Source organism: Bos taurus, chromosome 24 (assembly GCF_002263795.3).
Source record: "Bos taurus isolate L1 Dominette 01449 registration number 42190680 breed Hereford chromosome 24, ARS-UCD2.0, whole genome shotgun sequence".
Lineage (NCBI taxonomy): Eukaryota > Metazoa > Chordata > Mammalia > Artiodactyla > Bovidae > Bos > Bos taurus.
In genome coordinates this window covers 10,832,872-10,846,184 of record NC_037351.1, presented here as the reverse complement: position 1 = coordinate 10,846,184, position 13,313 = coordinate 10,832,872, and the positions used below count along the sequence as shown (strand labels likewise).

At 35.8% G+C, this 13,313-nt stretch overlaps 1 protein-coding gene across 2 annotated transcripts in view; it reads left to right on the top strand.

Moving 5' to 3' along the window:
* The window catches only part of CDH7 (cadherin 7), a 149,974-nt gene that overhangs the window by 82,154 nt on the left and 54,507 nt on the right, over positions 1 to 13,313 (top strand). For both annotated transcript variants that reach the window (XM_005223999.5, NM_001192904.1), the window contains one exon: positions 1,950 to 2,137. In XM_005223999.5, the coding sequence (XP_005224056.1) occupies positions 1,950 to 2,137 (188 nt within the window). The remainder of the gene's footprint in view (positions 1 to 1,949; positions 2,138 to 13,313) is intronic.

Genomic DNA, 13,313 nt, shown 5'->3' with positions numbered 1-13,313 from the left:
TCTGCTTTATTTGTACAGATTAAAAAAAAGAGTACTGAACTCTATTTCTCATTCCACACTTTTTTTTTTAACCAGTTCATGAACCTTGAATGTTCTTTTTGCTACCTACCACATCTTTTTTAATGCAAACACTCAGTGTTTCAAAAGAAACCAGTTCAAAGAACCAGAAAACCACATTCCCTCCGTTTAGTTTCTTTGAGCAAAGTGGCATTTCTTTTAACCACGTAAAAGGAAAAAAAAAAGAAAAATTTTCTTAGGTAGAGGTGTCCTGATTGTTAAAAAAAAAAAAGGCATTTCATCTTATTCTCTTAGTTGTCCTTTTTCCCAAGTACATGTGGTATTCTTTAGGACACAAGAAAGTAAGAAGAATCGTGTAGACTACAGTATCTTTAAACGCTTTTCTGAGAAGCTTATGTCAAACAAGGACACTTTCTCTGGAGATATGACGGTCACCATGTTTTCCTGCAAATACTGCTTCTTTAGATGTTTTATTCTTATTTTACATATTTTTAATATTTAGGCTATTGTACAACAGACATTTTTATACATCCTGGCAAAATAAAGTTATCCTAAGTTTAGCATTTAAAAAAAAAAAGAATCTAGCCTTAATTGTGTTCTTAACTGCTTACAATGGGGGAGGAGAGGAAGACGGAAGAATAAACAAAACAATGTGATTATATTTGGCTCATAATAGAATTAGCTGTTTCCTTGCCTTAGAGAAATAAGAACTGACACAGATTTTTTTGTGATTTCAGTTGTCATGATTTGATAAGATAGAGCATGAGTTTTCTAGCTTATTAAACACTCTCCTACTTATTAAAGTGAAGAAAGCCAAAAATATATCATTAACTTTTTCATTTTGACTGGGATTTTCTTTGTCTACCCTTTAGTTACTATTTTAAGCTTGAAATTTTTGGATTATCCTAAGGAACTTATATAGATATGTGAAAGGGGTCACTAAAAAATGATGTTGTGATATTTTTTAAAAATCAGTAACAATTAACAAAATGTATAGAATTGCAAACACCAAGGTTCTTATTCTAGCATATAGTACCTTCATTTGGATACAATTTCCTTTCTCTGTTTCTCTTAAAGAGTATCCTTTCTTTTTTCTTTATAAGAAAGTGCAAATGCATCACAGTTCGCAGCCAAAAGGAAACGGAAAAGGGCAAGGAAGCAGGAAAAAGTAGATGATTAAAGGGAAATGTTGAAGGGGCATTTCCTGGTTTCAAAGGATTCTTCATCTGCCTCCCAAGCTGGTTTTCTTTCTTTGTCTCTTTCTTTTTTTTTTGAGTTGAGGGATGGTAAAGAGTTTTTACAAAAGAAAGTTTGAAAAAGTTACTCTTCCTTTTTTGCTTCTCTTTCTTCCTGTTCAAATAACATAGACTCTGTTCTTGTACTGTTGTGTCCCAACTGAGTTTAATGTACAAGTCATACTTAATATTGCATTTGATCAACTTCCTTGTCCAGTGTTCTGAAACTTTTTCAGTAAAAGATACTATTGTGGAAATTCTGACATTTAAGGAATGAGAACTAGTTAGGCTCATTTTTTGCACATTTGAAGTCTAAGCTATACTATATAAAATTTTAAATATTTATATAAATTAATTGCATATTAATTACAGTCGACTCAATGTTAATTCTGTTTACAATTTAAGTTTTATTTTTATCATTAAAAGTAGTATATTTCTCACTACTAGAAATACTGATATGGAATACTTCTTATGCTTTTCCCCAGGCTGTCTTTGACATTGATTATTATGTAATCGTTTCCTTGGAATTTTTAAAGCTGTATGAAACTTATCATTTGCCTCATATTTCCTTATCATCTTATTTTATAAAGACATAAAGGCAAATTAAGCAAAGAGGGTTCAAGATAGCCAGATAATTAAATTTTATTGGTTAGTTTGGTGTAAGGTTTTGTTCATTTCTTGTTCTTAATTTCACAGGGTCGTACCAATATAACGTCCCAGAATCATTGCCAGTGGCTTCTGTTGTGGCCAGAATTAAAGCTGCCGATGCAGATATAGGAGCTAATGCTGAAATGGATTACAAAATTGTGGATGGTGATGGATTAGGGATTTTCAAGATTGCCGTTGACAAAGATACACAGGAAGGAATCATTACCATACAGAAGGTAATATTTTCTTTATTTTTATTTCTTGTGAGGATGATATCGTAGAGAATTACTGAAAAGCCACGTCTGCTTTGATGGAATAATGTAGTAGACACATTGAATGGGAGTTTGGAACCATTGTTATTTTATGTTTAGGGGTAAAAAGCTACTCAATTAGTTACAAGTGTTGGCACTGTAGAGAAAAAAATGTGTAACATTTGTAATTAAGGCCTAACAGTTCTATTCTCTGAGTAAACCCACAGTCCTTATCCGTAGCTCTGTAACAGTAGGACTTACTGGCCAATGTGCTATTTAAAGTGACCTACTTGAAGAGATGAATATTCTTCTTTGTTGACTAATAATGAAACCCTAAAATCAGCCAAAGGGGCTTCCCAGGTGGCTCAGTGGTTAAAGAATCTGCCAGACGATGTAGGAGACACAGGAGATGTAGGTTTGATCCCCAATACCCTGGAGGGGGAAATGGCAACCCACTCCAATTTCTTGCCTGGAAAATCCCATGGACAGAGGAGCCTGGCGGACTATAGTCTGTGGGGTCACAAGAGTCAGACACGACTTAGCAACTAAACCACCAGCTGTATTGTCAGCTATTCTTTTTTAACACTTATACTAATTAAATTATTTGAAAAATTTATACAGAGCATGGAAAATGCATGAAACCTATCATAAAAATAAGTGCAAAGGAGATTTTAAAAAATCATTATAATCCAAAATAAAGGCTATTTGCAAATTAACTCCCAACTCTGATTAGATAGGGGGTAAAATGAGCTCCCTCTTTTCTGTATAGACATGATCTTTGACAAATCTTTAAAAAAATAAGTCAAAAGGAATTGTTCCAGAATATAGTCATATTTTCTCAAATGTCTGAAACACTAAAAATTAAAGCATGTATGAAAATGCCTACACTCAAGAGTCTGGGATTCTATGCTAGTGTGACAATCCAGGTGTATAACTGTGTAATTAACATCTCTCAATAATTAACACACATCAACAAAGAAAGTTATGTTTTAGTTGTTATAGGAAAACATATGTTTGATTTCAGGCCAATAGGCAAAACATTTCTGCAATTATTTCCAGTGGACAGCTGCTGTTTTAACTCAGCTGGTGACAATCTGTGTAAAAAAGTTTTAATAACTAGGATAGGCCAACTGTTGGTAAATGTTTTATTTGTTGTCTAAAAGGAAAGGAATGCACTGGGACGCAGTCATGTTCAAAGATTTCAAAGACTCATCTGAAATCAATCTGCTCATATTCAAGAAGTTTTAAATATATATTGGAATTGTTTTATTGAATACATGCATATATTTCATATGATATGATTCAATATGATATGCTATCATATTGAGATAGCATAAATCATTGAGGAAATAAACACAAATACATGTATTTCATATGAGATATTTGATTCAGTAATAGAAAAATTTTATACTCAATTTCTTAATATTATTTCTAGAAGTTTTAGAAAATTAATTAAAAAAAAAAATAACCTGTAAGAAAACTGTATAAGAATGCATTTAATCTTAAAGCATAAAATTAATAAAAAAAAACTACAAGGTAAAACTTACTGATAACTTACAATTATATAAAAGTAACATGAATGATTATTACTACTGTTCTAGATAGTGGTTAGTATCTGCTAGGATTCATTTTGGGTAAATTTAAGGGCTTCATCTTAACTTGCTTTCTCAACATCTCATGAAGGTATTAAGTACAATGAACATATGGAATCATTATAAAATGTGGAACAAAACAACGTACAGATAATGTTTGATATTTCCAAATTATAGAATCTTGTGCATCATCAAAATGATGTGGTGACATTTTCTTACTATATTAGCTAATACAAGAAACGATTATATAAAATATTATGTAAAAAGCAGTATCCAAAATTTTACAGACTCTTTGTTTCAATTTTATTTCATTTTTATAGAATACAGGATTCCAGGAAAACATTAAAATGTTAACCATAACTGTTTCTGGATCTTCACTGTTTTACAATATATAATATGCATTAGTAGTAGTTCAGTTGCTCAGTTGTGTCCAACTGTTTTCGACCCCATAAATTGCAGCACGCCTGGCCTCCGTGTCCATCACCAACTCCCGGAGTTCACTCAGACTCACGTCCATCGAGTCAGTGATGCCATCCAGCCGTCTCATCCTCTGTCGTCCCCTTGTCCTCCTGCCCCCAATCCCTCCCAGCATTAGAGTCTTTTCCAATGAGTCAACTCTTTGCATGAGGTGGCCAAAGGACTGGAGTTTCAGCTTCAGCATCATTCCCTCCAAAGAAATCCCAGTATTTTTATAATTACAATGTTATTAGGTTCATAAGAATATTAAGTAGCCAAATCAAAATGTGTTTCATGATAGCACTTTGTGATCTATTTTGAGGCTCGATGAAAATTCCTGTCCAAATGCAGTCATATGTCACAGAGATGTCAGATAGTAGACTAAAACGTAGTGTATTGTTGGAGCTATCTAAGGTATTAAAAAAGACATTGTCCTCTGTCTAATAAGTTAAGACTCAAAAACATTCCAAATTCTATAAGCATTTAGATTCATGGATTTTAAATTTTTGATACAGAAGACTTTCTACCCATGCAGTCAACTGAGTAATGTTTTATACCTAATAAATGCCCAGTAATTGATAAGTATTTATCAATTCATCATATGCTGCTGCTGCTAAGTCACTTCAGTCGTATCCGACTCTGTGCGACCCTACAGACGGCAGCCCACCAGGCTCCCCCGTCCCTGGGATTCTCCAGGCAAGAAGTTAGCTAAATGCTTCAATAATTTCTTATGCTAAATATGGAATCAAAATTATGTTACTACAAGCAATAAATGCTGGAGAAGGTGTGGAGAAAAGGGAACTCTCTTACACTGTTGGTGGGAATGCAAACTAGTACAGCCACTATGGAGAACAGTGTGGAGATTCCTTAAAAAACTGGAAGGAGAACTGCCTTATGATCCAGCAATCCCACTGCTGGGCATACACACTGAGGAAACCAGAAGGGAAAGAGACATGTGTACCCCAATGTTCATCGCAGCACTGTTTATAATAGCCAGGACATGGAAGCAACCTAGATGCCCATCAGCAGATGAATGGATAAGAAAGCTATGGTACATATACACAGTGGAGTATTACTCAGCCATTAAAAAGAATACATTTGAATCAGTTCTAATGAGATGGATAAAACTGGAGCCTATTATACAGAGTGAAGTAAGCCAGAAAGAAAAACACCAATACAGTATACTAACACATATATATGGAATTTAGAAAGATGGTAACAATAACCCTGTGTACGAGACAGCAAAAGAGACACCGATGTATAGATCAGTCTTATGGACTCTGTGGGAGAGGGAGAGGGTGGGGAGATTTGGGAGAATAGCATTGAAACATGTATAATATCATGTATGAAACGAGTCGCCAGTCCAGGTTCGATGCACAGTACTGGATGCTTGGGGCTGGTGCACTGGGATGACCCAGAGGGAGGGTAGGGGAGGGAGGAGGGAGGAGGGTTCAGGATGGGGAACGTGGGTATACCTGTGGCGGATTCATTTCGATATTTGGCAAAACTAATACAATATTGTAAAGTTTAAAAATAAAATAAAATTTTAAAAAAATTGTTACTTTCAGTTTAAATTACAACTAAAAATGAATTTTATTTTCTCCAATGACTTCTAATATATGAATATTGTCTAATTTTTATTAGACAATTTTTATTAGTCTAATTTTTTTTAATGTTTCTCCTCCTTTGTCTTCTAATATAATGTCAGTGATTGTCTTTGGATAATTAAGCACATTCAGCATACAGGATAATCTTGAGAAATAATGATGGTGGAACATTTTACAGTTTTACCATTGTGGCATAGATAACCAGTAAAATATTTAATGTTTAATAAAGAGAATCTTGTTCATTTTGAACTCCATAAAGTGTAGGACCAGGTCAGTCATCTAGATATCAAGGGTCAAAAAATCATATTTAGGTTAAATGCAGAGCTTCTTAAAAAAAAATCCCTTGAGAACTCAGGTGTAGAATGCTAACATGATGTTGTGTGTCGTATTGGGTCTAGTAAAACAGTGTATAGAAGCATTACTGTAGACTAAGAAATGAGTAATGGTGTATTACTTGAGATGGTTGGTTAAGCTTACTCTGCTTTACTAATGTGGAAGATTGATCTGATGTTTCATCCTCATGTAGAAGATGTATTTTCCACAACTTATTGGGGTAAAACCATTATGTTCAGAAAACAAAATAGTCTTCAATAACAGATAACATGAGACTAAACTGTATAGTTTCGTGACATTTTAATGACTATTAACTCGTTATAAGAGAATGTATGTGTATTAAGACAGGGTATCCGAAGCCTTGTATATGAAAAAAGTAAAATTTAAATAGACCTATAGTATTTATAATGTGCATGTAATATCTACACAGAAGTAATTGGCAATAATGATCTCTTAGTTTTCTTCATGCTAAAGATCTTTAGTGTTAGCAAATGTTGCTTCATGGGGCTTTGCTTGTGACTCAACTTGCCAATGCAGGAGACACAGGTTTGATCCTTGGGTAAGAAAGATCCCTGGAGAAGGAAATGGAAACCCACTCTACTATTCTTGCCTGGGAAATCCCCTGGACAGAGGAGCCTGGCAGTCTTCAGTTCAGTCGGTCAGTCGTGCCTGACTCTGTGTGACCCCATGGACTGCAGCACGCCAGGCCTCCCTGTCCATCACCAACTCTTGGAGTTTACCCAAACTCATGTCCATTGAGTCAGTGATGCCATCTAACCATCTCATCCTTTGTCGTACCCTACTCCTCTCACCTTCAGTCTTTCCCAGCATAGGGGTCTTTTTAAATGAGTCAGCTCTTCGCGTCAGGTGGCCAAAGTATTGGAGTTTCAGCTTTAACATCAGTCCTTCCAATGAACATTCAGGACTGATTTCCTTTAGGATGGGCTGGTTGGATCTCCTTGCAGTCCAAGGGACTCTCAAGAGTCTTCTCCAGCTGCTGCTGCTGCTGCTGCTGCTGCTGCTAAGTCGCTTCAGTCATGTCCGACTCTGTGCGGACCCCAGAGATGGCAGCCCACCAGGCGCCACCTTCCCTGGGATTCTCCAGGCAAGAACACTGGAGTGGGTTGCCATTTCCTTCTCCAATGCATGAAAGTGAAAAGTGAAAGTGACACCACAGTTCAAAAGCATCAATTCTTTGGCGCTCAGCTTTCTTCACAGTCCAACTCTCACATCCATACATGACTACTGGAAAAACCATAGCCTTGACTAGGTGGACCTTTTTTGGCAAAGTAATGTCTCTGCTTTTTAATATGCTGTCTAGGTTGGTCATAACTTTTCTTCCAAGGAGTAAGAGTCTTTTTATTTCATGGCTCCAGTCACCATCTGCAGTGATTTTGGAACCCCAAAAAATAAAGTCTGGGGTTGTAAAAGAGTTGAACAAGCCTTAGTGGCTAAATAGCAACAGTGTTGCTTCACACTTTCCTCCTACCCTCCCTCTCCACACAGTTCTGCATAAATAATAGATAATCAAGGTAATTACCTGGTATACATCAACTTAATTTTTATTTCCAAAGCTCCCTCCACCCACAGATCCTTTTTAAAAATTATAATTTTCACTGTCTGCTAATGCATTCTAATGCCTAACCAACCCAACACAGAGTTCTTACCAATACTGAAATAAACAAACGTAAAACATGACTCCTCTAAGAGTTAATTAAAAACAGTGGGAATGGTATATTTACTTTGCACGTCAAGCTTGGTGATCAGCAAACTTGTTTCACTTGACAAAATTGCTTATGGTATTTATATTAATCTAGTTTTTAGATGAAAAACTATGAAGTCATAATTCTTTTTTCATTTTGAGCAGTTATTTATTCAAAAGTGCAATTCACTTTTTATGTGCAAGTGACTGCACTTAGCACTGTAGCTCAGCGTCAGTTTGCATTAATCCAGGCCTTCTCCTTTCTCAAAACCTCAAATAAAGCTCATAATCTGACTGCTTATTTGGACATCAGAGAGCTACTTTTGGACCCCCTAGAATTATTTGGACTTGTGTTTGCTAGATGCATGTCCCACTACTCCTAGTTTTATGCAGTGGTCTGGAGTGGACACTAAGCCACTTAATTCCTAGAGGCAACGTCAATTTTTTTCTGGGTCTTCGAATATTTCCTTCTGCTGTTGGACTCTCCTGTGCTCAGCCACCCCTGCGCACTTACTCTTCCTCATCTTTCAAGACTGGAAAATCACTCCCATTCTTCCTTCTTTAAGCTAAATAGGTAAACAGAGGTTGTAAAATTTTCTGTACAACAATTTGTCTTTCTAGTCCAAGGAAGGGTGTAAGCGCACACATGCTTTCCACTGTTGGGCACTGGTCTAGTAAAAATGTAATACTGTGGGTTTTTTTTTTTGGGGGGGGTGGGTAAGATGTTAGCTATGGTCACAATGATTTGGGTAAATAGCCAAGGTCCTGTAGAAGTGCCCAAGCGAGCCCCGACCCCATCTGCCAGCCAGCTAGTCAGTCCCTGCTAGTCACTCAAAGATTTGAACATGACCTAAGGAAGAAGCTGCACAGTGGATCAGTAGTGTTATTCTGCAGGTTAACAGGGAAAAGGGGACTTTCCTGTGGAGGTAACCACCTGTGCAGAAGTTACCATATGAGACAGAGGCTATCATATGAGCGTGTTAAGCTCAGAGAGCAAAAGTAGGGCAGATTTCCTGGAGTACAGTGTGGAAGGGGGTGTTTGTACCAGATGAAGTGTAGTGTATGTGAAAGGGTGTCTTTATGCCTCCTTTGCAAGGACCCTGTTATATATGTACGGTGCTTTGCAAACAAGAATGGCTTACAAATAATATATAATAAAAGGTATTTTACTTTTAGCTCTTATAAAATATACTATGGAGTAGAAAGTTATATTTTCTAATTTCTCTTGAACTCTTATTATTGGGAAAGTTATTCTAATTCATTGAGCATTTCTCTTCTTTTCAAAGCACTGAATTGTAATGGTGTTTATTTAAACATTTATTTAAAATGTTACCGCTTTTCCTGGCCTGTCAAATAGCACACTTTTTTTATTTTTTAATTCTCATTAAATTTAAATCCTTGAAGTTTTTCTAGTCTCTTGTCCTTTCTTGATCCATAATAGATCTGGTGTTTAAGTTTGTTTGTTTCTATTGTCTTTGGCATTCCCCTGAGGTTGGTTATCACTGCTTCACTCTGAAACTATTTTTTATTGTTTCTGAGCTCACAGTCTGAATTCTAGCTTTTTAATGTTTAAATCTGACCTTTTTAGTTAAATTATTTTTTAGAAATTGCTATTCAAAACTCAACACCATTTAATTTTTATTATTCTAGCTAGTTTGTAAAGAAGCTACTTTACTATCAAGTATTTTATACCTTATATAGTATAAAATCGTATATACTTTATATAGTATAAATACTTTATATAGTATAAAATAGTACTTAACTGTTAAGACAGAGTGGTACAACAAATTGAAAGGAAGTGGTAAAATAATCATTGATAAAATAATAGATTTAGAAAATTCTAAAAGAATGCATTGATAAAGTATTAGAATTCAGGAGAGCTTTTACTAATGAGAACTACAAAAGTAAGTTTCAAATCAGTAGCTTCATTATAGTTCATGAGAACAGGTGTATGAACTCTTGTCTTCAATCCAACCACATGGATTTAACCCTCTAGGGGCTGCATGTGAACTATCCATCCTTTTTGTCTGTATCCCTAAACCTTCTGTGTTATTTTTTATTATTTTAAAAAGTTTTATAAACTGTGGGCAGTGTGAGCTCACAAAGGCAGTCTTTACTCCCAAATCCAAGTGATTTTTCCATCACGAAAGTGTCCTACTCTTTGCAACTCCATGGTCTGTACAGTCCATGGAATTCTCCAGGCCAGAATACTGGAGTGGGTAGCCTTTCCCTTCTCTAGGGGATCTTCCCAACCCAGGGATTGAACCCAGGTCTCCCACGTTGTGGGTTGATTCTTTTCCATCATGAAACCAACACTATTTTGGTTCTCAATTTCAGAAGCATATTTTATGTTTTGTTTTTTTTTTTTCTTTTTTTTTTAAACTTAAGTCTCTCTCTTTGGAGTGGTTTTCTCAGAATGAAGTAAGTCTCTTCTTAAGATATGATGATTCTCTCTGTCAAGAAACAGCAATTGTTCATGGTCCTCAAGAACAGGATTTTGACTTTCAGTTCTGCTTACCAAGGTTTCAGTAAAATGGGGGCGTATATTCTGTTCTAGGTAAAACATTTCCAGAGACCCCTCAGAGTGATCAGAGTCTGAGAAAACGTCTGAGTCCCATAAATTCACTGTTCTTTTCCTGACCAGATAATAGTAGAATCATTTGTGAAATTTAGAATGGATTTCTGAATCTGAGTCATAAGAGCATTCTGACTAAAACCAAGAAATTCTGAAAGAAGGCGAAGCTTTCTTCCATTGTTCTCAGAATATGTTAAGATCTTCAGAGATAAACAAGAGAATGCTGCAGGCAGTCCATAAAAAATGAATCATTTGTTGAAAAGTTTTCCAGGCTCTCCTAACTTTAGGAAAACATTTACAACCAGGCACTGCTAGGAGTTAGTGAGCACTTTGTTCAAGACATGTTTGTTCTGATTATTGTGTGTCTTAAAATACTACTTCACATTTGGATAATAGTGTTCTTATGTCCACTTAGATAGAGTCATTTCTATTGGAATTAGGTTATTTTGTACCTGGGAACCATGCTTGATAATCATCTGAACTGTTTTTCTTTCTGCTCTATAGTATAATAAAACTTTAGTCCACTGCTTTTTTCATAAACAGTGCACCATCATGGTTACAATGAGATTCATCTAGTATGGGCAAGTTATTATCCTATTTTGAAACATCTATGTATACTGTACTTTGCATACGGGTAAATTTAGGAGCAGGGAGAAAGAAAAAAGTCTTTTTCTAAAGCATACGTTAGTTAGAAAAAGAAGTACAGAATTATGAAAGACTACCTTCAGTTGTATGGGATTCCCTGGTGGCTCAGTCGGTAAAGAACCTGCAAGAGACCTGCTTTTGATCCTGGAGTTGGGAAGACCCTCTAGAGAAGGAAGTGGCAACCCAGTCCAGTATTCTTTCCTGGGAAATCCCATGGACAGAGGAGCCTGGAGGGGCTACAATCTAAGGGGTCATGAGAGGCAGATGTGAGTAGACCACCAGCACCTTCAGTTATGCTATTACTGCTCTAATGTCTGATACAGAAAATGCTTATTAGTGTGATCAAATATGCAGAAACCACAAGGCTAAAGATTTGTATGGGTATTACCAGATAATTATTTTTTTTAGAATTCAGTGATCCTTTCTGTACATTTAGACATGATTATATATTTTAAGTATATTTTAGATAATAACAGAACCATAGTGTTAAATAGTTAAAGCAAAGTAGAGTCTACTTCTGTGGCCATTTATGAATGATTTGATGATAACCTTTATAACCAGTTACCTAGGGCTTCAATGTCCACAAAGCGTGAACATAAGTATTATCCCATGTTGAGTGAAAACCGTCTCTTTCTTTCCACCTAGAATTCTTTCTGTTTACATTTCTCCATCATAATTTACAATGTAGGAACTTTAGTCTTTCATTTTTCTTTTGAGTGTGGCAATCTTACCTCTAGTATACTTCAGTTTTCAGTGTAAAATCTCAGCTGGGATTACATATGGGTTTTGCTTCTATAAAATAGATTACTACGTAGAGTTACAGTACAGTAAAAAATGAGCATTTTCAAAATGCATTTCCTATGAAGGATAAGCACACATCCAGTTTGTGGCCTAGGGATGGCTTCTATGGAGGCACATATTGTACTGTCAAATAACGTATTTAAGGTTCCTCAGGCCCATTCTACTGTTCTGTGTTCATAATCTCCTCATATTCATACCCTCAAAAAGGCTGAGTGAAGTCAGAACCATCAAATAACAGAGCATTACTGGGAGGCACTGACACCATGGCTAGCCTCCATTCCCTGTGGGGGGAGGAAGAGTTAGAATCTGCTACGTCCTGTTGACTTGCTCAGCTGCACAGACTTCTGAGCTCTGGGTTGCTGTCTTGTTATTGAAACGTGTCCTTGTCTGCTGCTTGCAGTAATGAGGGGCTAATGCTCAGAGTCAAGTGTGTATTTCAGTATCTGATAAATGCTGCTGATGTGTGTTGGAGAAAAATGAAACCAGCAGCATTTCCAATTTATTTTTCTTCTTTTCATTACAGTTTTTTTTTTCTTTCAAAGATGTTATTTAATTAAGCCTGCTGCTGTGGATGCACGTTTCTCAAAATGGAGCAAAGATCTTCGTGCCCTTTGACTGTGAAAAACATACATTTCGGGTTTTAGTTTTGAAGGCTGGATGTTATAAGATTAATACAGTAACTAATTTAGTGAATGTCTGATTTTCAGATTAATATTTTCCAATTTGTTCAACCCATTGTTGCTGTGTATCAGAAGTCGATCCTAACATCATTTTAATCTTTATGAACATGGCTGTGTGCATAGAGACTGTTACCTGCTTATTAAGGTATAAATGTACTTGTTTTTGAATAGTCAAGATTAGAGATGAATTTAAGGTCTTAAAAAATAAGAAATCAACTGTCTTTGAAGAAAGTTGATAGTAATGTGAATGTCAGCACAGGATAGACTAAGGGACTAAGACTGTTCCTTAGGAGTATTTTCTGTTTTCTTTTATTTTGGCAGTTATCAGAATAATCTTTTCAGAATATGTGTATGTCAAAGACATTTTCCAGTGAGCCTTTTATGTTTTTTCTTTTTTTGCTTAGGACAAGTCACAGATAAGGTACAATTTTCCTTCTTTTTCCCTGGTTGTTGTTCCCTAGATTAGTTTCAATGGGTAGGATTCCAAGGAAAAGATATCTAAGAAATAGATAAGAGAGGATTTAGTGATTATGTAAGGAAAGTTGAAGAGAGAATTTAAGAATAAAACTAATGATTCTAGTATGGGCAACTAGATGAAAAATGTGTTGCACCTTCAGAATGGGAATGTGGAGGTGATTAAAATGTAATCTTAACATTTTTGTTACTGTGACATCTAGATAACTGTTTCTAGAATGTCATGAAGAAGGGTTTTATCTCAAAGAAGTCTAGAGTACAGAGTTAGGTTTGGGAGTCATAGCATATGCATGGCA